Source organism: Somniosus microcephalus, chromosome 8 (assembly GCF_052327205.1).
Source record: "Somniosus microcephalus isolate GS21.2 chromosome 8, FLI_Smic_1.0, whole genome shotgun sequence".
NCBI lineage: Eukaryota > Metazoa > Chordata > Chondrichthyes > Squaliformes > Somniosidae > Somniosus > Somniosus microcephalus.
The window spans coordinates 219,262,181-219,288,890 of NC_140994.1; the positions used below are offsets into that span (position 1 = coordinate 219,262,181).

Genomic DNA, 26,710 nt, shown 5'->3' on the forward strand with positions numbered 1-26,710 from the left:
AGTTACTCTGGACACCCAGTACAAAACTCAAATAAAAGAACGATCCTGCCTTGTCATCTCTAGTCTCAACTATTCCAATGCTCTCCTGGAGAATCTTGCATCCTTCAACCTCCATAAATTTCAAGTCATGCCAAAACCTGCTGCCCCTATCCTATCCTACACTCAGTCCCACTCATGCATCACCCCAGTGATCGCTGACCTACATTGACTTCAGGCCCCCCCAACACCTCAAATTTAGAATTCTCATTCTCATGTTTAAAACCCTATTATCCTTGCTCCATCTGATCTCTGTAGCCTCCTCCAGCCCATCTACCTTCTGAGAGCTCTGGGTTCCTCCAGCTCTGGTCTATTGTGCATTCCCCACGCCCCTTCAGCCATCTAGGCCTTACACTCTGGAATTCTCTCCCTAAACCTCTTGTCTCCTCCATCTTCCTCTCCTTTAAGGCCCTCATTAAAAACTCACCTCTTTGATCAAGTTTTTAGTCACCCCTCCTACTATCTCCTTCTTTGGCTCGACGTCCATTTTTCTCAGATTACTGGAGGCTTGTAAAATTATGAAGGGTTTTGTTTTGGTGAATAGGGGAAAAACTAGTTCCTCTTGTTGAGGAAGTGACCAGGGGTCATCAATCTAAAATTGGTCTAAGAGATCTAATAGAGCAATAAGAGAGTTTGGAAGAGATCTCTTTACACAGATAATTGCTAGAACATAGAATACAGAGTAGTTGAGGCAGAGACCATTGCATCTTACTTTTGAAGTAGAGGCAGATACAGCGCTATCATGAGAAAGAAGGGCAGTAGATTAGTTTTTGATAGCTTGAGCAAAGAGCCATCGTGGGCGTGATGTGCTGAATGGTTTCCCTCTAAGCTGTAAATTTCTCTGGTCCTACAATTCTCTTCCTCCTTTCTCAGTTAATGGTGCCACTTTCTTTTCCACTACCCCAAGTTAATACTGGCACTCCGCTTCCTCCCCGTTAGGTTGCGCTGGGATTTTTTCAGCGCAATTCGCCCGAAGTCAGCCAGACCTGCACAAAAGATCGAGGAATTTCAAGCGCAAATTATATCCAGCGCAGATCGAGTTTCCGCAACCTTTTGCACTAGCTTTAGAAAACATTGCGCTGGAAACCGGCCCCGCCCACAAACCTGGCCACGCCTCCAGATCGAATGAATTACCACTGTGAGTTTCTGCTAATTGTGCCCATTTGCAGCCCTTTGAGTAGGCTCTTAACATTAAACTGGGGGTTTTTTAGTTGCAAGGACACTAATAGGCACCTTTTAAAAGCTTTTAAATATTTTTTAAACTTAATTTTCTAAGAAACTGACTAGTGTACACCAATGAAACTAGTGAATGGTTCAGTATAGTTTTTCTGAAGTCATTTTCAGTTATTTAAAATCCGGTTACTCACAGGTGGTGGACTAGACACTGTGATAAACCTATTTTCAGCTGTATTGATAAAACTGCACCAATTAAATATATCAAAGAATTTTTTTTTACTGCAAAAAAATTACTTTCTAAAATGCTGCCCGATTGCACCGATTCATAGCAGATTTTAAGTTCGGCGATATTCAAAATGAGTTTGAGTGGAAATTTGAGCAAAAAAAAAAGGACTTCTGAAAACTAGCGCAATTTGCGCCCGGATTTCTAATTGCGCCCAAAGCGGAAACTCTACCTCTAGATGTTTGGCATCACATGGACCCTTTCCATATGTTGGGTTCTCTTTCTTAAAGTTAATTGCATTACTGGCAGCAGCTACTGTGATTGTTTGTACCTATTTGAGTGTTCTGTTTTGCTGTTTAACATTTTAGGTTATAACCTGTTTAACCGCTTTGCAAGAAAGGGGGCTTACTGGGGTCTTTTTAAAACTGGACCCCCTCTGCTATCTGAGCCACTTGCCCCAGTGATATTCCATTGTGGGCTATGGATATCTATATGGCCGTTCATTTGTATTTGCACCTTGTGATGGAGAAGGAGGAGAATAAGAGGAGGCATGCCAAAAGTTGTGCTGCAGTTTTAGATGATCAGTTAGTACCTGACCTTATAGAGTACCATCACATGCTTTAGTGAGCCAGATAAACACACCTAGGCATCTCCAAAGAAATCTGCATGCAGAGACTACATTTCACCAAAGAAACTCTCACAAAACTGTGTGTACTCCTGCACCGTGACCTAAAGAGCACTTCATTGACCGGTGCACCTGTGACTGTCAAGGTAACTGTTGCCTTGAACCTTGACACCACTGTGTCCTTCCTGCTGGAGTTGTTTACCAAATCTCTCAACCAGCACTGCACAGTTAAATTATGCAGGTCACAGATGCCTTGTTTGCCTGCACTGCTCATATCAACTGTTTCCCCATGTAAAGTACACAGCGACACAACTTTGCTTTTAAAGGGATCTTGACATGTTGAGGTCAGAAAAAGACAGTCGGGTTAACCAGTGGCTGAAGAAGACCAGGACCAAGAGTCAGAAGATATATCTGCACAGCCAAACAATCACTTAGGAAGAGTCTTAAGGCAGACTCTAATAGATAACATTCAGTTAAGTGCCTAAAATCATCACCACCATTAATCATAGCTTTATATTAGGACAACAGCATTTCTTCCAACAATCTTACTATGTCCCATCCCAAAAGACGTCTCAGGATACATTACAGTTCTCGTTATGCCAGTTTTTTTTTACCCTAACATTGTATGGTGCAGTTGTGTTTACTGTTTTACCTCAATGTCTTCCCTTTGTGACCGTACATGCTGCTCGTCTTTTACTTGTTAACTGTGTGCTCCTTGAAAATGTTTTGCCAGTGGAAGGAAGAAGTGAGCTGAATGGCTGCTGAATGATAATATCTGCCCTAGGGTTAAGGTGGTCTAGTACTCGTTATGCTGGGTCCGTCATGGCCCTGTAGCGACATGCGCCGTGGAGGGGTAGAAATCTGACTGGAGAGTTCCAAAGAGGGAGTTACTGGAAACGACAATGCCTGAGGAGAGGGAACAATTTACAATATCAGTTAGCTTGGGGGCGAGGAAGAAATGTCGCAGATCCTAAGTTTAGTGGGAATGGAATAATGCATCATTCTTCATTTGATATCTACATCAGCCTTGCTACCTCCCACCACAGGCAGCACGGTGGCATAGTGGTTAGCACTGTTGCCTCACAGCGCCAGAGACCCGGGTTCGAATCCGGCCTCGGGTGACTGTCTGTGTGGAGTTTGCACATTCGCCCCGTGTTTGCGTGGGTTTTCTCCGGGTGCTCCGGTTTCCTCCCACAGTCCAAAGATGTGCGGGTTAGGTTGATTGGCTATGATAAATTGACCCTTAGTGTTAGGGGGATTAAATACGTGGGGTTACAAGGATAGGGTGGGATATGTGTTGGTGTAGGGGTTACGGGGATCGGGTGGGATATGTGTCGGTGCAGGCTCGATGGGCCGAAATGGCCTCTATCTGCACTGTGGGGTTTCTGTGATTCTGTGATTCCCTTGTACTGGACACATCCTCAGCAGGGCCAGCATTCTGTGTGGGCGCCAACCACTGGGCAGCAATGAGGCTTTGAAGCCATGTATTATGGCTGTCTCAATCTGATTTCTTCTAATGGTGAATCCAGACAAGACAAATTGGTACAGGTTGGAGCTTAAGGTCACTAGAGCACCAGTCAAAGCATTTGTGATGGAAGCTATGCTTGAGATTAGGACCAGGAATGGCCTTGTCAGGTGGTTATGCAGCACTGCACAGATATGGACTCCTTTATAGATGCCCCAAACTGCAGAGGTTGTTTGACACACTTTCAAATGATTGCATGAACTGCTGATGCTGAGCTGCTTTTGTAAGCAAACCCATTAGGTTTGCAGCTGAAAAATCCTAGAGCTGGCTTCCAGCCATGGGTACCAAGTCAGCAACTTAGTATCTTGGATCTATCAGTGATTGTGCTTGCCACTGTGTGAGTGGATGACACAGGATACTGTGAATCTGCACATTGGGCTCTGCCACCTCCTTTTGGGAACCTAAAGGAGCAAAAGAGAAGAATTTAGGACATCCTTGATAAAGCTCACATAGAAAGATAATCCAGTGTACTATACTGCAGCGTATGCTTGTGTGTGGAAGTGCCTGAATCAGGGAATAAAGGAGATAAAGAATGAACAGCAAAAGGTGATGCTAGCTATGAGCTTGGGGGAGGCCTGCAACATTTCCCTCCGCTTAATCTACTGCTTCTATACCCAGAACCTCCAGGAACTCTCTTTATAATAAGTTGAGGGTCATACATAAACTGATGCCCCATCCCTCCATCCACTGGCACTGGTTATGTGCAGCCTTCTGCTGAAAGCAGATGACAAAGGGTTAGATGTGTGTTAATTATGTGTCTAAAGCTGTAGTCACATTAAGTTAGTGTTTACCTCATGCAGACAGTGCTTTGTGTTTGTTGTTTGACACATTTAATATGGGATATAAAGCAAATGATTCATTATGACAGTGCAGAGTGCCTTTTTAAAACCTGGGAAAACCTGTGCATTTGGAAAACACGTGGCCAAGTGCTGGGATTTCGCCCTCAGTGATGCTGCACCAAATTTACATTGAAGCGTTGTACAATTTTGCTAAGCAATGTATCTTCACAAGTAAACAAAATGGGAGCAATACTTATCCTGGGAACATTCCTGAGACCGGATTTATTTCTCGCTTGATCGCTGGTTTGTTTTCCAGGTGAAATAATATTGATATGTCTGCCACCTTCATTCAGGCCGCTGCAGCACTGCGCTTGACTGCAGGGTGCCCCTCAGTTCCAAAAAGGACCACCCTTCTTTCGAGGACCTTGCACAGCAGCATTTTCAAAGCAGCTTCACTGAAAAAAGCGCTCTGAGTTCTGTAACTTGCTCCCTCCATTTCTATTATGGGCAGCTTTAATAGCTGTTGTGCCCCCCTATTCTTACCTTGACCTCACTGTGTGTTCCTAAAGGACATTTGCTATTAAGTGAGATTCAACACTAATAAATTGGAACATTCCCAAAGGCATACCTGTGTATCACCAAATAGAGGATTCTGTGGAAATTAATAAGTTTAGCCTTTGCAGAGAGCACAGCGAGCCAGCAACCTAAGAAACAACTTAACTGAGATGGAGTAAAGATAATAATGCCTCTGTGCCACTGTACGTACAATGCTTTATGTCATTGAAAAAACACGAGACACCTCATTTACTGATAAATCATATTTATTTGAATTAAAGAGGATTTCTTTAACCAAGTATTTGAGTGTTAACAAATCCCCTCATGGCAATGTAGATGGAAAATAATTTTAGATTTTCCTTTTACATAGGGGGTATATTCACAGATGAGGAATTTATTTGGGCAAACTATTCTGATCACGAGCCCAATAGTTTGGCTTCAAAACTGAAAAATCTATATATAGAATAGAAGAATGTACAAACATTAAAAAGGCCATTCAACCCTTGCATCTTGCTCCATCATCTAGGGCCTACTTTGGACCCGCATGTGAATCATGTGCCAGTATTAACATCACAATATAATCTTCCATAATTTTCATTTTAATTGTCATTAGCATGTTATTGAGACCATATTAATAAAGGACATTTGATAATTAATAAATTCTAGAGGTTTCGATAATTTCATAAATCACTCATGCCTAATTCCTGTCATTTAGAACATCATCTATACCCCTTGATTGGAGCCTCATTGCTCACACATAATCCAAAATTAATTATTATGCTTTTTACCAAGGAAAAAATTATTAAGCAAAAGAATAGTATGAGGAAAGGGATAAAGTGCAGCAAAGCTGAACCTCTATAACTGCAACTACTAGTCAAAATCAAATAATGGGTGCAGACCCATTTCAAAATCTCTTCCTGAGGCATAATTAAGTTCCAGGAAAAGGTACCCTAAATATGCATGTTTAAGGTGAACCAGAGATAAGATGATGCCCGAAGTTCCACCCAAATAATCCAGAGTTCTCATACAAGATGATGATCAAAATTACAATGCTGCTATCCATCAAAATTCCCACCATATCCATCAGTACATTTTCTCTCCAGTCTTTCTTATTTTAATGAGAAATTTATATCAGCTGTTACTCCGCTTTGCCAGTATTGTGATAAAGGACAACTATCTCTCCTAGTGCAGTCCTAGGACTATAGACAGTTTTGGCGCAGAAGAATGCAATTTAGTCCATTGTATCTACTGACTGTTTGCTGTAGCAGTCCAAAACGAATCCCACAGCCTTCGTGTCTCCCCCAGTACTATCTCTTCACTATGCTTCAAATGTTTATGTACTTTTGCCTTAAAATAAATTAATGATACTTGCCTCAACCACACTCTGTGGTTAAAGTATTGCATGTTCCAACAATCCTCTGCATAAAGAAATGTTGCCTAACTTCCCTCGTCACTCTTCGCAACAATCTTAAATTGATGACCCTCCATCACTGACTCCCCAACCAAAAATGATAGTTTTTCCCCTACTCACCCCATCAAAATCCTTCATAGTTTTAAAAACCTCAATTAAGTCTATCTTAGCCTTCTCTGCCCCAGTGGAAATAGTCCCAGTTTTTCAAGTCTCTCCTCATCCTGTTTACCATCCCCAGCATTGTCTTGGTAAATCTATGCTGGACACTTTCTATGGCTTTAATGTTCTTTCTATAATGAGGAGCCTAATATGGCATTCACTCTATCGCCTGTGCATTGTCTTGTACAAGTTTTCGTGACACCTTTACTCTTGTATTCTATGCCCCTATTTATAAAATCCAAAATGCTATTGGCCTTTTTATGACTTAATGCACCTGCACTTGTACTTTAAGACAATTTTGTATTTGAACTCCTAGGTCTCTCTGTTCATCCTCAACATTTTTCCATTGTATTACACTTCTAAATTGCATGTGCCATCTGTCTGCTCATTCTGCTAACTTATCAATGTCCGCCTGAAGTCTTTTAGTCTTCCTCGCTGTTGTCAAACTCCATACTTTTATGTTGTCAGCAAATTTCAGTATTCTCTCCCCATGCTGGTCAGAGGGGAAGAAATTCAACTTCGTTTCACCCGTTTTCTGGACATAAAATAAATGTTGGGAAGACGGATTTTGGGTTGAGATCTCCCGTGCCTGATCGCCCCAGAAGTGCATTGGCTGCCATATTTGATCGGCCTACCGTTAGTCGTCCTAGGTGGCTGCCTGTAAGCAGTGGGACTTCATTAAAATATTAAAATAAGGGTCCTTCGCCTGTTGAGAGTCTCCAGTTTTGTGGTGGTATGCTGCATGTTCCATTACTTCACCCTGCAAAGGGAATAACCCTGGGCACCACCTCAGTCGGAAGATGTGGAGGAGCAGGTGTACGACCAGGAAGATGAAGAGGAAGAGCATGGGCTAACAATGCTGCCAGAGCGCTACAGCAGCAAATATAAAAACAGCACTTTTGTTGAATCAATGCATCGACCGTCCCTCCCTCCATCACATGTATTCCTTACAGCTACTTGATGAATGCCCTCATATTGTTCACCAACACCAATGCACAGAAACTGTTATGCAACAACAAAGTGGTTCATAAGTGTTCATTTTGCAATTTATTACAGTGAATTTTGAAAACTAACCATCACCCTAGTGCCCTATCACCATATCCTCCTTAGTGCCTGTCTTCTGTGCTTGTTTGCCTATTCTGGTGCTCCTACAAGGTGCTTCTCCAGTGGCTACAGCATGGGAAGTGGAATGCTACCAAACTTCCACTGCAGACACTTGAGATGGTCGTGGTGGGCAACCTTGAGGAGCTCTGGCCTTAAAGTGCCCAGCCTTAGACTCAGCAGCGACCGGGGCAGTCTGACCCACCTGGCTGTACGGCACCAACGCAGGAACTGGCTGAGAGGCTGGTGGAAGAGCAGGAGTGCTTTTATCCTGAAAAATAACAGCATCTGTTTCTCCTATGTGTTGAACTGTAATACCGATCTTAGCAGCCAAAGTGCACCTCCCACTGAAGAGGTGCAGGCTGCCTTTAACTGGCATCACTGACACCCAATTTCCCACTTCTCCAATTGGTGAACTGCCAATAAACAGAGCAAGTAGCACTGACAGCTCACCAATCAAATCAAATGAGGCACACATTCCAATTTTACACGTGTGTCTTGCTGACATCATTTGGTGTGCATTTCAATTGATCATTTGGCGCAAGTATAATTTCTCTCCCCACATCATCTATATATCTGCCGAGAACAAAAGTGGACTCCGCACTCAGCCATGGGGTACACCACTTCCAATCCTTCAATCCAAGCAATATCCATTAACTGAAAAATCTTTATTTCCTGTCTCATCCATGCTACTATAATTCCTCTTATACCATATGCAGTCCTGGCTCCTGCTGTTGATTTTAAATCTCCTCTCCCTGTATCTACCCTTAAAGCCTATTACTAATATTATACTAGCAGTGGAAGCTTGGACTGAAGGAGAATTGACATTTAAATATCACAGCCCTGGAAGAATGGAGCTGGAGTATCAGTTGACGGCAATAGCTGACAGCACTAACTGAAAGGAATGCACTAGTTTGGTGCTGCTGTTTGATTCATCATATTTAGCAAAATTGCTCTGCTGAGAGAAACCAGAGGGAGGATATAATTCTATAATTCATACACTGTTAGCCCAAACTGGGATATAGGATTTTTGTCTTATACAGGACTACAGTACTGGTTCTTATCAAAAGTGAGAAAATGTCCCTGAATAAACTGACAATGAGATGTAAGTTAGAAGAATAAGTTCCAAGCTGTTTGTCTAGGACCTCATAAAAGTACAGAAAGTTTGTTTTCTAGAACCTTGTATGAAGGCATCAATTGCTGCAGCTTCCTGCTCATCCTAGTCTATGACAGTGGTCCCTGAGTACCTTAGTTGTATTGCTAAGCATATTTTGACATGAGATACTGTTAGTCAGTGATGCAGACCAAAAAAACGAGTCTCCATTGCTGTAGAACTGTGGCTAGGACTGGATCAAATTTCTTGCTTTTTAATGACCATCACATTTTCAGTTGTTTCACCTCTATCAAAATTGTCATGATTGCTGCAAGTAGTTCTAGATTTGAGGCTGAAATCAAAAAGTAAAGAAACGGCACTGTTATAAAGAATGAACATTAATTAAGATTTTCCCATCACATTTCATTGGGTAGATTTAGTAGCTTATTTCATACCAAATTAGTGTTCGTCCAGCCATTATGTTTCATGTCCTATAATTCAAAATAGTTTATTGTAAGGCAGCATGAAAGTAAACACCAATGCATTCTATGCAACAAAGTATTAGAATGTAGGTTGTTCCCCAAATTCTGGGGGAGGCTCCGACTATGGGCAGGGACACGTTTTTTTAAATAAAAGTCACACCATGAGATACTTTTCTACATTTCATAGTTGCATTACTGAAGACAGCTACAGGAGCGTCCCGAGGCCGAGCCGGTTTTCGGGTTTTTCCAGACTTCGGAACGTGTTTCTGATGTCCGAAGTCCGGAAATGCCCGAGCCCAGGTTGCGATATTTCCCGTTTTTGGTAAACCTCCCTCAGGGTGTCCGGATTCCGGAACATTTAACGGATTCCGGACCCCTGCCACCAATCGTCCCGGAACTCCGGATTTGGGACGCTCAACCTGTATTAGCAAATGCTGAAGAGATTGGGGAAGAGTTACGGTGAGGTGAACTTCTGTCTGGTACTTAGTATCTACCCAGCCTCAATCTATTTTCCTGGGTACAACTCATTAAATATGTACGGCAAACTCCCGGCAGGATTCCAAATGTCAATCGAGTCCACCAGTGCAAAAAAAAAGAAACGCCAGTGATTCTGCAGCGGGGGAAAATGGGAAATCAAAATCACTGAAGGTCTTGGTGGAGTAAAGCCTTTGACAGCTAAGTCATTGGGAACCGAATGGAAGAAGAGGAAGCCACGGCATGGCCCTCTCACTCAATGGGGGCACCCGCTGGTGGGTGAAAAAGGAGCAGGCGGCAGTGGTCCCGGCAGGGGGGAAGTGGTGGGAAATCCCAACCAGGTCAGTGGTAGGCTGAGTTCGGACGGGATCATGGAGGAAAATCTCCCTCCACCCCTGCACCTTAATCTCAACTGATTCTGAACAGTAATGAGGATCTTGGTACCTTCAGTTATTCGTAAATTCTTTTCATGGTTTTTTAAACAGGCTAAGAAGAACTGGCAAGTTATGGTGCAATACTGCTATCATAAAATAATAAAATGCACTGAGAAAACAAATTGGATGGTAATGCAGACTTTGCATTTCTGTGATCTGCACCTTTCAATCAGCCTCGGGCTGATTAAGAAAATCTCTCTCAACTTAGTGGGCAGGGGATGCAAGCTCCAAACTATTTACATTCAGCACTTAATTGGTCAATCTCAATCCAAGTGACCACTGGGGTGTGTGAAGTGGGAAATTGAAACATCACGCTGGTAGAAGTTTATTTTCCTGTTTAGGAACTATGTCTAAAGGGTAGGCCCACCTGATTTTGTTCTGAAGCAAAATTGTATTTTATTTTAATATTTTTTAAGCCCACCTTTGTTGCAGCTTGTTCCTGCAACATGATCCTTGACAGTAGCCGGAATTTTGCCTACCTGGGCAGGTCCAGTGCAGGCAGTGGCCATGGCGGGTCGCGACCCCACAGCTAGCTCCGACCCACTGCTGAAAATGACTCCTTTAATAGGGCCTATTAAGCCCAGCCCCATTAAATGGTGCGGGTCTGGTGCCGTCATCGATGACGCATTTTCAGCCGGGATCTTTAAAGGGGCCATGGCCACATTTGGATTTGAATGTCAATGTAACATAGTGCTATCAGTGCACTACAGCATTGAGGTGCTGCAAACACTGACAATGACTGCACAGAGGCAGAGGGCTACACCCAGGCTCTCCGATGATTCCCTCCATATGCTTATGGAGGGAGTCAGATCACGCAGGGACGTCCTCTTCCCTTCCAGTGGGTGGAAGAGACCTCCCCAGGACACCAAAACAGCCTGGTTGGAGATTACAGAGGAGGTCACCAGCAGGGATGTGGTCAGGAGGACCTGGGTGCAGTGCCGCAAATGTTTCAATGATATCATTAGATCAGGAAAGGTAAGTACAAAGCCACACTCACCTTCATCCTGCTGTGCCTCTCATCACATCCCCATCACTCTGCCTTTCCCAAGCCTACTCCACATCATCACACACACTAACATATCTTGCACATCCACCCATCCCTCTCTATCTACATTATCACATCCCCATCTCACTAGCAACCCTCACACTCACGTTCATCCTGGTGCAATCATACCAACTAACAACATACAAGGAGGCCACTTGGCTTTGGCACCCCACTCCATTATAGTCATCCCTTAAAGATCTAACCCATCCATTCCTTGCACTCATTTCATCACTCTCACTCAACCTTCTCTTCTTTCCCTCCTTGCAGGAAAAGAGAGCCCAAAATAAGAGGGAGAGGGAGAGAACCGGCGGTGGCCCTCCATCATTTGCAAATCTTACAGCAGCAGAGGAGGCTGCTTTAGAAATACCTGGAGTTGCCAAGCAGCTGGTGGTGGGAGATGGAGAGAGGGGACATCTCAGCAACCCGGTGACAGAATTACATATACAGCTACATGACATACATCAGTCACTCATATGGGCACTGATGTCAGCAGCCACTGAATGATCATCATGTGCATAATGGTATCTGTACCCATTCTGCATATGACATATATCCAACTCATCTCTTTACTCTCCCACAGGTCCATCAAGAGGTCCACCGCCACCACCACGCCATGCCCCCCCCCCTCCCCCCATGTCCAGGAAGAAGAGGAAGACAACTCCTTAGAGGAGCCTCCAGCCTCTGAGGGTGCACCATCACCAGACATAAGCGCACCCAGCACCAGCGCAGATACGCACATCTTGGTGGCTGCCACGCGGTGTTGTCACCTGGCGTCTCACAAGTGAGCAAGAGCAGATGGTGAAGACAGGGACAGCAGTGGAGATTCCTCGCCAGAGGGCGCAGGATGCTTCTAACTCTGCTCAGCTACATTCAGATGCAGAGACTCGGGGGCTATCCAGAGAGAGGGCGATCCTGGAGGTGCAGGAAGAAGTGTAGGGGGCTCTGACAGGTTTTGCGAGCATGATGTCTGCAAATGTTCAGAGAATGGAGGAGTCCATCTCGAACATGAGAACCACCGTGTCGCAGGCGATGCTGACTGTAGGCTCCTCCATGGATAGGATGGCCACCTACATGGAACAGTTAATGCGCCACGCACAGGAGCACATAGTCTCTATGGAGGATAGATGGCTATGTATAGAGAATAGATGGCAGAGGTTCGTAGACCTCCACTCTAGGAGGGATGTCAGCATAGACAATGGGTCCTCATGGCCCCATTGATGTGCAGCAAGGTGCTCTCCAGCTCCTTGGCAACAGGGTCATGAGCAGGCTGTCTCTACCCCTGCTGAAGCCACAGAGCTAGCACCTCGTAGAAGCACGCAGAAGAGAAAGATGACATACAAGTAGATAAACAAGGTTAGCCTCTTGGATGTTTTATCAATGTTTATGTAAAGTTTCCATTAATGTGCTGTCAAACATAAAAATCTTTATTTTCAACACTTTTCGGTCTTGGGCAGATTTGTATGCATCTTTCCAAGTGGCTCAGTGGGTTGCAGTGAATGGTGAGACATAACAGTACCTCCAGCAATGGTGGTGTGGTGGTGAGTGTGAAAGGAATGGCTTGGTCATTGCAGGGATGCTTTATGGTGTTGCTGTGGGGTGGTGCCAACCTGGTGCATCATGTGCCAGCCAGGGTGTACAGCGTCAAGTGAAGTCCCTGGCCTCCTGGGCAGCAATGTGCTTGGGTGCTGCTGCCCTCTGTTCTTTGCAGCATCCGGTGATTGCGGAGAAGGTTGGTGTTGTCCGTGGTGCTGTTGGTGTGCCTGGTGCTGCTAGTGTTGGAGCTCATTGTGGTCAGATTCTCAAGACCAAGGTGAGACAGTACAAACGACATCCATGCTGATGGAATAGATGGCAGGTGAAATAGAGATGACAGAAGCAATCTGTCAATGGTGAGAGAGGCTCTTCCAATGAGGTGATACTGGATGGAGTGTTTGCTGGAAAGACTGCAGCCTGCAGAATCTGTGCTGGGAATGCAGTGAGAAACAGCTTCTGCTGAGGAAAGTGAGCATCTGTCAGGCGGAAGCTTTTATAGTACATTTGATGCTGTCAACTAATCAGCTGGAGTAATGGCCACTGAACTCCCGCCTCAGGTTGACAGACGTGGTGCCCGAGCAGCATGTTTCACGTGACCATCCAGTTAAATTTAAAAGTAAGTTTGAACCCACTCTTAAGGGTCTGACAACTAGCTACTAATAATTTAAATTGGGTCGCCCACCTCTGCCGGTCAGGTCGGATCCGCACTGACAGATGTGCCTGGGGGAAAGGCGCGTGGGAGCGGGATGACAGTGGGTTCCCGACCCACTCCCAAAAAGAACTTTCCCACCCGACCCGCCTCCGATCGCGCCCGCTACCACCCCAGAAAATTCCAGCCAATGATTCTGACTATGCAATTTGAGCATTAAAGTGTAGTTTAGTATTTAATGCCTAGAAACCAAAAAGTGTTTATCTGATAGGGGTACAGATCTATCAAAAAGATTTCTGCAAAGGAAACTGATGAGAGCATTATCCTTTCAAAATTGAGAACCATTTTTATTGTTTTAGAATGAACACATTTCTGTCACCAAAACCATGTTAGTGTTAGCCTTTTATCTAACCCATTTAGTTGTGCAACAAGTAATATAAGGGTAAGTGTACTGTATAGGAAAACTGAAGATATACCGGTGAGAGCTCCACCTTGTAGTCTGTTTTTGATCTTTACCTACCTTATACATCATCTGCAGCTAGAAAGTGAGCAATCTGGTGACGGGCCTCTTATTCAAGCAGCTCTAAAGTAGGCTACAGAGTGATTTTAGCTTTATTTCACCAAGAACCATCATTATATTCTGCTACATGCATTTTCTCTGAATCAATTGTGGATTATCACTGGATAAGCAACATAGTCACATTGTATAGTTAATCCTGCAGTGTGGAGACAGTGGATCAGTTACATGGAGCATCCTGGGAGTAATATCCATCTCCAACAATAAATCCAAATTGGAATAATAATCTTCCCCTTCACAAAAAAGCATGTCATATTTGGGTTTTTTTACAGAAGGGATTGAGTAAGTAAGTTTGCACAGGTTTTTTTTTAAAAAGCTGTGGGCATTGAAGATATATACAGGAAACTTTCTGGTATCCGGCACGGACGGGACCGACCTGGTGCCGGTCCATCAACAATGCCGGATAACCGAACGCTATAGTAAAACATACGGAGCTCAGAGCTCCGTCTAAAGCAACAAACCCTGTTGCTTCAAAACAATCGGCAAAACTTGCAAGCATCTCTGTAGCTTAGCACAGCCACAAATGAGTAAAAAAAGTAACTAAAAGCAAGAAAAGTTATCTGAACCGATTCCTGAATTTTGCCGGTGGATAGAGCGTTCCGGTTATTTAGTGGCCGGTTAATCGAAAGTTTCCTGTATTGAAGACAGATAGGCCAATTTATGGAATGTCACAGCTATTAATGCACTTCAAGCTGATACAATGTGGGCCAAATGTTTCAGCTGTCTTTGGAGAAACGTGCATGAGAAAGGTCTGTACTAAGTTACATCATCTCAGCTGGAGCAGTAGCAGAGGTGCTACAATTAGCCTTAGCATCCTTGGCTAGGAAAGGAACCCAGGGTTTCTACTCCTGATTACTAAGCAGTGAACTCCGTTGGAAAGTACACATGTGGATGCCAGGTCAGAACAGAATCAATCTCAGCTGTGATGTGCCCCAGCAGCCAAATGGTCCATCAGTATTCACCGTCTTGGCTCACACAAAGAAAAGCCACTTAGCTGAGAAACTGTAGGGCTGTCCATGCCTGTAAACTCATATGCAAACAGGAGTCATAAGGAGATTGTTCTCATGGAAGTTCATCACCTCTATGAGACCCACCTCCTGTGCCTTTGATGCCTGATCACTCAGCTTCCTTTCCTGTCCCAAATGTGCAACATTATTAAAACCCACATGGCAATGGTACAGTCAATTATAGCAGAAATTATCTGTTATCTGCAGCTCCCTCTGTATTGCTTCCAAACGAAGTTATAGTCCTACTCAGGAAAATTAGCCGAATACTTAAATCAGCTTGATGTTTCCATTTTTTGGTAGGAAAACCAGAAAACATCATCTACTCCTGAGAAAATAAGAAATTGAATGGGGTGGAGAAGCAAAGGGATCTAGGTGAACAAGTTATTAAAAAAAGCATCGCAGGTCAGCAAAGCAATTAAACATGCTAACAAAGCACTGGGATTTATTTCTAGGGGTAAAGAATTCAAAAGCAGTGAAGTTATGTTAAACTTGTATAGGACTCTGGTCAGGCCGCACTTAGAGTAATGCGCACAGTTCTGGTCTCCATACTGTAAAAAGGACATAGAAGCCCTGGAGAAAGTGCAAAAAAGATTTACAAGGATGGTAGCAGAACTGTGAGATTACAGCTATCGGGAAAGATTGAACAAGTTGGAGCTTTTTTTCTTTAGAAAAGAAGACTTAGAGGAGACCTCATAGAGGTCGCTAACAGTATGAATGGGTTGGACAAGGTAGATGCGGAGAGAATGTTTCCATTTGTGAGAGAATCCAAAACTAGGGCGCATAAATACAAAGTACAGGAAACTTTCGTTTAACCGGTGGTTAAATGTCCGGAAAGCTCTATCTACCGGCAAAATTCAGGAGCCGTTTCCTATAAGTTTTTTTACTTCTCGTTACTTTTTTTTTCCAGGCAGGCTCTGCAAGGTCTAGCTGAAGCTGTTGCTTAGCTACAGAGACGCTTTTAAGCTGCGGCCGACTGTTTTGAAGCTGTTGCTAAGCAACAGGGTTTGTTGATTCACACGGAGCTCAAAAGCTCCGTATGTTTTAACATTAGCGCTGGTTTCTACGGCAATTTTGATGGTACGGCACCAGCTCGGTCCCGTCAGTGCCGGATACCAGAAAGTTTCCTGTAGTTACTAATAAATTCAATAGGCAAAAAAGAAGACATTTCTTTACTCAGAGTGGTTAGAAGTGGAACTCACTGCCACAGGAAGTGGTTGAGGGAAATCGCTTAGATGTTTTCAAAAGGAAACTAGATGTGTACATGAGAGAAAAGGGAACACTGCTGAAAGACTGAGATGAGGTAGATGGAATGGGATGAGACTCCTGTGGAGTATAAACACCAGCACAGACTAGTTCAACCATATGGCCTGTTTCTGTGCTGTATATTCTATGTAATTCTCAAAACACATCTTCAACCAAGCTTTTGGTCATGTCTTCTAACCCTCCCATAAAGGTTCCTTTTTTTCCTCTGAAGTATTTTGGGAAGGTTTCTATGTTAAAAGCATGAGATAAATACAAGTTATTGTTGAGGGAATAAAAGGTGTAATAACAATTATACACTTACCACTTGATAATCTGCATCTGGTCAATGGTTTCTGGGAGAGGAATATTGATTGTCTCGGGAAGAAAGAAGACCAGAATTGCTGACAATACTGTTAAACCCCCCATTAGAGTGAAGGGCAGAAGCTCATTATAAGCACCTGTGAAAATATATACCAAAGATAGTTTGTAAAGTGAATACCAGCACAACATAAAGCCAAAGGCACTACATGTAACACGAGTCTTATAATTGCTATAAAGCACCCTTGAGTATATTTTCAATGCAAATGCATTCTAACAATGTGGGGATACTTTCGGCCATGGCAAAGTTCAAAAATACCGTGCTTTTTCTTTCTCTTTCTTTTACAGTGCTCAATCATTTCACCAAAAACGTATCAGCTTCCCACTTGAAATTACCAGCACTATACAATATGCAATATGTTCCATAAATCTTTTTTGTGCAAATTAAATCGAAATTATGTACAATCTGAAAGCCCCTGCAAGAATGCTGCTGAATTTGTTAAATTGCCATTTAAATGTTATTTAAATGTTATAAATAGTGCCTTGTGGGGCAATCCAGTAGTGAAATGCATAATTTCTGGTGAAAATCTGTACACTGATATACAGTGGGGAAGACACTGATATCAATCAAAATAAAGTTACAGGTGTTGGATTGCCTGAGTACTTCACTATTGTTACCTGAATTGATTCAATTACTGGTATAAATTGCAACACAAGGTGTATTAATGAAAATGGTTGCGAACTAGTATAGCATCCCATAAAAAGCTCATGTAGAAAGCTGTAGCTGAAAAATATTTCACACTGACTATAATTATTCACACATACGACTGACAATTGCAATGCACTCGATCAGCTCTCCCACATTCTGTAGGGATGGTGCTTTCCAATCAGGTAAGCTTAGGGCTGAAAAACTGTTCAATACATAATTTTCTTCTTTTTACGGCAAAAGGTATCAAATGCAGTCTTTGGTCATTAGCTTGGATGAAGTACGCAGCATAGTTGATGAGTAGGCTGATTTGTACAATTAAAATTGCATACATTATCTGTGAACTTACAAAACTCAAAACCCAGCTCAATACAGACAAGGCAGTCATCCACTTGCAAGTGTAAAACATACAGTGCCAGTGTTCCTGTACACAATAGCACAAGTGCAGCATTTGTGAGAGCATGTCCCACGTATAAAGCTTACTCATAAATAAAATCAGGGGACTTCAGAGTTAAATGGAATCTAAGTCAGTGCAAGGGTTTGGGATAGATATGGGGGAGTGTTCAATTAAATCTGTACATTACGTAAAAGAATACTAGCACCGAGTACGTGGAATAAGCCTGGAAATTTCCAAACTGCATATAAAACTTTAACTCTGGTATCTTACCAAGATAAACAAAGTAAGGTGAGATGACACTGCCCATCCTGGAGGCCATCGTGCTCACTCCGACACCCATGTGTCTTACCACGGTTGGGTAGAGTTCGGCAGTGTAGACGTAAACCATGGAGAAGGCAGAAGTGATAGCAAATTTTCCAAACATCACCAGCACTGTGATAAGTATTGAAAGACCTAGAAAAACCATGAGTAGCCATAAGCTTGGTGGAAGATGCACTGGTCCACAAGCACCTGTCTATATAATCACCAGATGCCTATGGGCTGTTTTTCTGAATGCGTCCTTATGGCATAGACCCTTGCCTGCCAGGAGTACATAGTGGGAAATCACCAACACACTTCCCATGATTTTCCGTCCATTGATTTTAATCCTATTAAGTTCTGCAGTGGATGAGTTCAATCAGAAAAATGGCCCTTAAGGATGGCATTATAGCTACCTGGCTGTTATAAGTGAGGTACATTAAATAAAAGCATCTCACTCATGCTGGCCAGGCTACTGTCTCCTCTAAAGATTGAAGTGTTACTCTGCTCATGCGGACACCTCCATATATCGCATAGAAGTCTCTGTACATGTGCACTGGCATTTAGATCTTCAGAGGAAACCAGAGTACACAATGTATTCTATCCCTTATGCCTTATATTTAAAATCCTTATCATTTATCACAGCAGTCCACCTTTCCAAGATGTCTTCTATTCTCTCTTCCCTTAGCTTCTGCACTGAGTGACTCCTTATCCTCAGTACAGGAAACTTTGGTTTATCCGGAGGTTATATGTCCGGAATACTCGATCTAACGGCAAAAATCAGGAGCCGTTTTCTATATTTTTTTTAGTTCTCGTTGCTTTTTTTCCCCCAGTCAAGCACTGCAAGGTCTGTAGCTATAGCAACAGCATCAGCTACAGACGCTTGCAGCTGCAGCCGACTGTTTTGAAGCTGTTGCTAAGCAACAGGGTTTGTTGATTCACACGGAGCTTCTCCGTTTCGTATGTTTAAACATTAACTCTGGTATGTCCAGCACTTTTGATGTTACGGCACCAGCTCGGTCCCGTCAGTGCCGGATATCAGAAAGTTTCCTGTAATTTCAATATTCACCTCAACATTCCTAGCACTGTCTTCTTCAAATTCACTTCTCTCCTGTTATTTCTCAATCTTACCCTTCACATAAACTCTCCCACCCATATTCTTGGCTGCCACCTTGGCCTCGTCATTTCTCATCGCCTCTGCACCATGGTCTCAGTCTCCAACAAGCCCATCTATAACTATTTCCTTGTTTCCCTTACCACCCATCTCTCCCTACCCTACTTCAATTCCACCACTCTTACCACCTGTCTATAAAGGTTCCTTACAGCCTTCCTTTCAAAATCCTAACTCCCTTGCCTTTGGTCCTCCACTTGTCATGACACCTTCTCCACTATTAACTCGCTTAACTGCTTCCTTGCCTCTCCAATGCCCTTGATCCCAAGAAATAAATTCGCTGTCTCCCATTTTCATAATTTCCCTGGTACAGCACCATCTTCCCTCCCTCACATCAGCAGGGTAAAAACTTGAATACACTTGGCACACAACTACCGACGCATCGCCAGATCTGGCATTATAGCTACCTGGGAAGCACCTCAAGTCATACCATGTTTCTCTCTCCTCAGCCAAAACTGTCTACTATTCATGATCAACCGGAAGGGCAAGTATAACCCAACCTCCTTTTTTCATGACCAACTGCTTCCTTAAACCCCTTCTCCCTATCCACCTTCACAAAGTGCAAGGAGCTCATAGAATTTTTCATCACCAAGGTCAAGGTTAAGCCTTTCCGTGTAGCTGCTTCCACGGTGTCCTCTTCCTCATCCCTCCTGGTCTTCCACACATTCTAGCCCTGAACCTTAGTCATTCTGCAGTTTCTCCCCCATCGCCTCTTGTCCTCTCTGAGCCCATCCAATCTCTCCTTTCTAAAGTCATCACAAGTGTTATTGCATCCCAGGTTCATACTATTCTTTCCCGAAACTCCTGTTCGAATCCCTCCAGTCTAGCTATCACCATTCTTACTGCACTAAAATGGCGTTAGCTAAAGTCACAAACAACATATTTTGTGGTTGTGACTGTGGTGCATTACCCCCCATCCTCCTGACCTCCTCAGAGTTCAACATGGCTGACCACAGCATCCTCCTCCAACACTTTTCCTCCATTGCCCAGCTCTGTTGAACTTCCCTTGCATGTTTGTATTCCTACCTATCTGAACATAGTCAGTTCATCTCCAGCAATGGCTTTTCTTGCTCCCTCGCCCCCACACTGTCAACGCTAAAGTTCTTGCCACCTCTTCTCTTCCTCATCTGCATGTTGCCCTTGATAACATCATACTCGGGTATAGGTTCAGCTTTCACACATATGCTGATGACACCCAGCTCTACCTCTACCGCCTCGCTCAGCTCCCCTCTGCTGTCAAATTGATTTTCCAACATCCAGTTTTGGATGAATCATAATTTCCTCCAGCTCAGTATTGGGAATACTGAATCCATTGTCTTTGCCCCTCACCACAAACTTCATTCTCTTGCCTCTGGTTCTTTCCCTTTACACAACCACTGCCATACTGAACCAAGCCGTTCACAGCCTTGGTGTCTTGTTCGACCCTGAGCTGAATTTTGAACCCCATATCTGTTCCATCGCCAAGACTGCTTTCTTCCACCTTCCACAGCATTGTTTCATCATCTCACTGCTGAAACCCTTGTACAAGCCTTTAATGTTCTCCTTGTTGACCTTCATCCTACGCCCTCAAGAACTCTTAATATTTCCACAACTCTGCCACTAAGTCCCACTTGCCCATCACTCTTGTCCTCGATTATCTACATTGGTTCCCTGTCCCCCAATACATTCAATTTAAAATCCTCATTCTCATCTTTAAAACCCTCCATGGCACCTGCACCCACTCCAAAATAATTAGTTCCTTTGACTCCAGTCTTTTATGCATCTTCCCATTCCTTCACCATTGGTGGCAGCACCTTCAGCTGCTTAGGTCCTATTCTCCGGAATTCCCTCCCAAAGCATTCTGCCTCTCCATCTCATTCCTCCTTTAAAAGCCTCCTCAAAACCCATCTGTTCAATAGCTTTTGCTCAACCCTCCTATTTTCTCCCTTCATGCTCAGGGTCCATTTTCTTTACGCCCATCTGTGAAATGCCATGGAATATTTCTTACATTAAATGCTCTATGTAACTCTAAGAACTGTTGTATGGGACTTAATTCTCTCTAGTACATGGGTTCCCTCTACTTACTAGCATGACTCAACTGCCCTGTAGGAGGGAGAGAAGCACCAGTTAGTAGATATAGGGTACTTTTAATAAACAGTATAAGGCACATTGGGATATAAATTTGTCTTGGGCGGGAGAGCAAAACGTGCTACTAAATTGCTATCGCCCATTATGTGCTACCGTCCAAGACAATTTATACCCCATTATATTCTAGGGGTTTGTATTGGCTTCAGCTATGCTGTTTGGTGGGTTCAGTGGCAACAAAATAAAAGTGGGATTCAACTGCTTCATACTGATTCTTAGGCAAAATTTACAATGCTAGTCACCTACTGATTTTCTCTCCCTACTGGGCTCCACTAAGTGCTCAATCCTTATGATGCAGGTTAAGATCAGTGAACATACAAGAATAGGAAAGTGAGGTCGTCTTCATTTGTAGCACAATGTGCTGGAATGCTAAAAACTCTACAGTATTACACCACCTGTATATTTCAATTTACCATGAAATGATGCATGTTAACAAAGACAATAATCGTAGATGTATCGTAAGCATTTACTTGAAGGTACAAGCTGGATGAAGAAAAGGACAAGTCCTCCAAGAAAAAGTGCGCCTGAAAGGCTGAACCTGCGGGGGAACCTCTGGAGAAGAAGCCAAGCTGCTGTGTAGGCTGGAACTTCAATGGCAGCAGAGAAGAAACTGTTCAAATAGGCATCACCGCTGAGATTGGGTGTGTTCAAGGACAGACCATAGTATTCAATTGATAGAATCATCCTACAACAAAATGGTACAATCTTCTTGTAAAATGCTTTTTAAAACTTATTTCTCCCTCCCTTTTCCATTTTTGCCTTTCTGGATTTTGTCCCTATTTCATTTGTGCTCCAATCGTGCAGGCTACAGACCCTGCTCTGAGTACTCTGTTAATGTCAAGTGCACTGAGTGTCCTCTGGAAGTAACTTGAGCAAAGAGATTTTGGAGTCCCAAGTACACAAATCATTTAAAGCAGGTAGACAGATCCAAAAAGCAATCAAAAAGGCTAATGGAATGTTGGTATTTATCTCAAAGAGGCTGGAATACAAAGGGCAGGAAGTTATCCTTCAGTTGTGTTGAGCCTTGGTCAGGACCCACCTGGAGTTCTGCGTTCAGTTCTGGGCACCGCACTTCAGGAAGGCTATATTGGCCTTGGAGGGGCTGCAGTGCAGATTCACCAGAATGACACTGGGCTAAAAGGTTTAAATTATGAGGACAGGTTGAATAAACCTGGCTTGTATTCCCTTGAGTATAGAAGATTGAGGTGTGATCTGATTGAGGTGTTTAAAATGTTAAAAGGATTCTATAGGATAGATGCAGAGAAACTATTTCCTCCGATGGGGGAAATAAAGAACTAGGGGACATAGGCCTAGAAATTCGGTGGAGCCCCAAACGGGGCGCCAAGCTCGCCTGGGTGCCGGAATTACTGCTGCGAACGGAGCCGTTGCGCCCACCGGAAATTCAGTTTGAGCACCCCAAGAGGGTCGCGGGGCGCTGCTCGAGGTGCCCCGTGTCCCTCTTGGGGCGCTCAAACTGAATATCGCAGCGCAACATGCCGCAGCGCCATATGCTGCGGCACGGCGCACTGCGGTACTGCAGGCCTACCTCCCCTTCTTAAGGGGGAGGGGCCTGCACCAGCGCGATGACCGATCGCGAGTGCCAGCAAAAGAGCCCGGCACTGAGGAGAAGTGCCGGGCTCTCGGGACACAGCCGGCACTGCCCGGGGGGGGGGCGTGAAATCAGGAGGCCGGGGATGGAGGTGCTGGCAGGCGGCCACCGAAAAAAATGGCCGCCCCGCACCTCCACCTTAGTTTGCGCCACTACCGCCACAGGTAGGCCCCGTGAACCGGGCGCAATTTGCGACCGGCGTTACAGAGGCGGGCGCGACCAAATATCGATCGGGGCGCTGCGCACACCGATGACGTCATCGGTGGCGGCGCAGCACTACAGGATAACGCCGCCATTAGCGCCCCGCTAAATATCGCAGGAGGCGCGGCCAGTGGCGCTAAAGCCACTGAGTGCCCTCTTTAGGCGCTAACTGGTGGCGCAGCCCACCGAATTTCTAGGCCATAATCTTTTAGAGCTGGGCCATTTAGGAGGGAAATCAGGAAGCACTTTTTCATACAAAGTTTAGTAGACATCTGGAATTCTCTGCCCCCAAAAGGTTGTGGATGCTAGGACAATTGAGCTTTCAAGATTGAGATCGATAGATTTTTGTTGGGTAAGGGTATCAAGGGATCTGTAGCTAAGGCGGGTATAATGGAGCTGAGGTACAGGTTAGCCATGACCTAATTGAGTGGTGGAGCAGGATCGAGAGACAAAATGGTCTACTCCTGTTCCTATGAGACTCCACCATTAAGGGCCACCTGTTTACAATAAACACACATGGCTGTATCTCAGGAAACACAGAGAGGCCTTGAAGCAAGTTATTTACAAGCTTGGCCCTCAGCCACAGATTATCACATGGTGTGGAGGCACCAAAGGGGATGGGATAAAAAAAAGCTTGAAACAAAGACAGCGTAATGATACTGTTCTTGCTAGAATTCAAAAGGAAGCAACATTACATTTTTTTAATATGGCCAATGCAGTCTACTTCCTCGTAAAAGATAGAGATAGTTAAAGCTGTTCTATAGAAAACTAGATGGACACATCAACCCTCCTATGCAGTAAAAACTCTGGCCTAGAAATTCAATCATGCTGCATCCATTTTTCAGGGGCATGTCCAATGTGGTGGTGGTGCACGTGCACTGTCCCGTGCTGCCCAACATATTGGATCCGACTCCTCCATAGACATCCATGGTGCATGTCAGAGCTATTCAGGAAGCTCATTATAATATTAAAATAAGGGTCCTACGATGATTGTAGGTTCCTTTTGTGAAATTGGTCTATCCTAGTGCTTGACTCTCCATGTGATAAACTCGCCCAGCAACTCATAAAGCTAACAGTCAGGAAATATCCTACAGGAGTGGTATTTAAAGGGCTACCCTGTCTATACAAGTTAGTTGCTGGTTTGTTCTCGTAGGCTGCTAGTTAACTTCTGAGCCCTTTTTTTGACTATTTTCTGTGGTTTCACAACTGAATTCTGACTTCTGGGAACAACTTTGTGCTGGTGCTGGGCTGCTTTGGAAAGAGTTTTGTCCAACCATGGGCGGTCTGTTAGGTGTACCTTTGGGGCTGGAGAAGAAGCAGCGATGAAAACAGGAGAGAGCAGGAGCAGCTTGGAGAATATGGAGGAAGAGGACACTGGGCACTATGGCACTGTGTCATACCCACAGCAGGTCTTCAGGAACAATTTTCATACCTCAGCTTCACCGAGGAGCAACGTATGAGGTCACTTACTGCAGCCACAATTGGAGCCCAGAACCAGGGCAGGGGCAGCACTGCCTGTAGCTGTCAAGGTCACCATGGCCTTTAATTGTTACAGCACAGGGTCATTCCAGGCTGTAGCAGGTAACATCAGTGACATATCACAGTTTTCTGTGTACCACTGTATCTGGGTGATGGAGGCTCTCTACACCAGGAGGAACTCATACATCATATTCCCCATGGACAGAACACAGCAGGATGAGAAAGCACTAGGCTTCATCCACATTGCAGGCTTCCACAAGGTCGAAGGTGCTACAGACTGCACCAAATTGCCCTGCATGTTCCCCATTGCCAGCCTGCCATCTTTGTCAATAGAAAGAGATACCTCTCTCTGAATGTGCAGCTTCCTTATGACCACTGGAAGCACACCATGTAGGTCTCTGCCCAGTTTTTTGGCAGTAGTCATGATTCATTCATCCTGCGTCAGTCCTCTGTGCCTTTATTCCAACCAGGCTGTCAGGTCATAGGCTGGCTACTTCGTGACAAAGGATATCCCTTCCAGACATGACTCTTGTCAGGAACCTGGGCACAGACACAGAGCATGCCTACAACGAGAGCCATACCATCATCAGAAATCTAATTCAGCAGACCATTGGCATGCACAAGCAACACTTCCGATGCCTGGACCATTCAGGAGGAGCTGTGCAGGACACCCGTCACTGTGTTTTCAGATTTGTAGTCATATGCTGCATAACATCACTATACTGAAGGACCAGGCCTTACTACCACCTGGGTATTAAAAACTGGAAGAGGATGATGATTATTACATAGGATATACAGCACAGAAACAGGCCATTTGGCCCAACCAGTCCATGATGAGGAGGAGGAGGTGAAAGAGAAGCACGAAAAGTGGTGTCTCGCAGGGATCTGTGTTGGATCCTCAACTATTCACAGTATTTATTAACAACTTAGAAAGTCATATATCCAAATTTTCCGACGATACAAAGATAGGTGGAATTGTAGGCAGTGTAGATGGAAGCATAAAATTACAAAGGGATAATCGACAGATTAAGTGAAGGGCAAAACTGGCAAATGGATTTCAATGTAGGCAAATGTCAGGTCATCCACTTTGGACCTAAAAAGGATAGAACAGGGTACTTTCTAAATGGTGAAAAGCTAAAAGCAGTGGATGTCCAAAGAGACTTGGTGCTCCAGATACATAGATCATTAAAATGTCATGAACAGGTACAGAAAATAATCAAAAAGGCTAATGGGATGCTGGCCTTTATATCTAGAGGACTAGGATACAAGGGTGTAGAAGTTATGCTGCAGCTATACAAAGCCCTGGTTAGACCACACCTGGAGTACTGTGAGCAGTTCTGGGCACCACACCTTAGGAAGGATATATTGGCCTTGGAGGTTTACCAGAATAATACCCGGACTTCAAGGGTTAAGTTACGAGGAGAGATTACACAAATTAGGGTTGTATTCCCTAGAATTTAGAAGGTTAAGGGGTGATCTGATCGAAGAATTCAAGATATTAAGGGGAACAGATAGGGTAGATAGAGAGAAACTATTTGCACTAGTTGGGGATTCTAGGACTAGGGGGCATAGTCTAAAAATTAGAGCCAGACCTTTCAGGAGTGAAATTAGGAAACACTTCTACACACAAAGGGCGGTAGAAGTTTGGAACTCTCTTCCACAAACGTCAATTGATGCTAGATCAATTGTAAATTTTAAATTGGAGATTGATAGCTTTCTGTTAACCAAAGGTATTAAGGGATATGGGCCAAAGGCGGGTGTATGGAGTTAGGTCGCAGATCAGCCATGATCTCATTGAATGGCGGAGCAGGCTCGAAGGACTGAATGGCCTACTCCTGTTCCTATGTTCCTAAGAGGAAGAAGAGCAGGAGCAGCATCAACCACCAGTGCCCCAAGCTACCAGAGCTCTCAGAGAGCAGCTAATCCAAGGGCGCTTCACCTGAACCATCACTCCCATCCCCAATACACCAACAGTACCGCAACCTTTATCAACAGCATCCTCACTACCACCTTCTGATTCCTCACAGTCAGTACAGCCTAACTGATCTTTGCCTCAACTGACTACAAATATGAACACCAACACCAAATCCAGAAAATAGAAGCTTTACTTCAACAACTCACTTCAGATCTGAGTAACAGTTAACTAGAATAATTATCACCCTTATGACACCCCCTAGTCCCTGCCTTGTTTACTCGATTACTTATCTTAGTGCTCCTACGAGGTGTATTGCCAGTGGCTACAGCTTGGAAAGTGGAAGGCTGCTGAGCATCCATGGAGGACA

At 44.1% G+C, this 26,710-nt stretch overlaps 1 protein-coding gene across 1 annotated transcript in view; it reads right to left on the minus strand.

Annotated features, from left to right (window-relative positions):
• Positions 1-5,167: 5,167 nt before the first annotated feature.
• LOC147114109 (organic cation/carnitine transporter 2-like) overlaps positions 5,168-26,710 on the minus strand; it is a 95,552-nt gene continuing 74,009 nt past the window's right edge. Inside the window, exons 7-10 of the mRNA XM_085995729.1 lie at positions 21,610-21,824; positions 17,818-18,000; positions 16,449-16,584; positions 5,168-9,035 (exon numbers count right to left, since the gene is read on the minus strand). Of these exons, the coding sequence (XP_085851855.1) occupies positions 8,942-9,035; positions 16,449-16,584; positions 17,818-18,000; positions 21,610-21,824 (628 nt within the window). The 3' untranslated portion in view covers positions 5,168-8,941. The remainder of the gene's footprint in view (positions 9,036-16,448; positions 16,585-17,817; positions 18,001-21,609; positions 21,825-26,710) is intronic.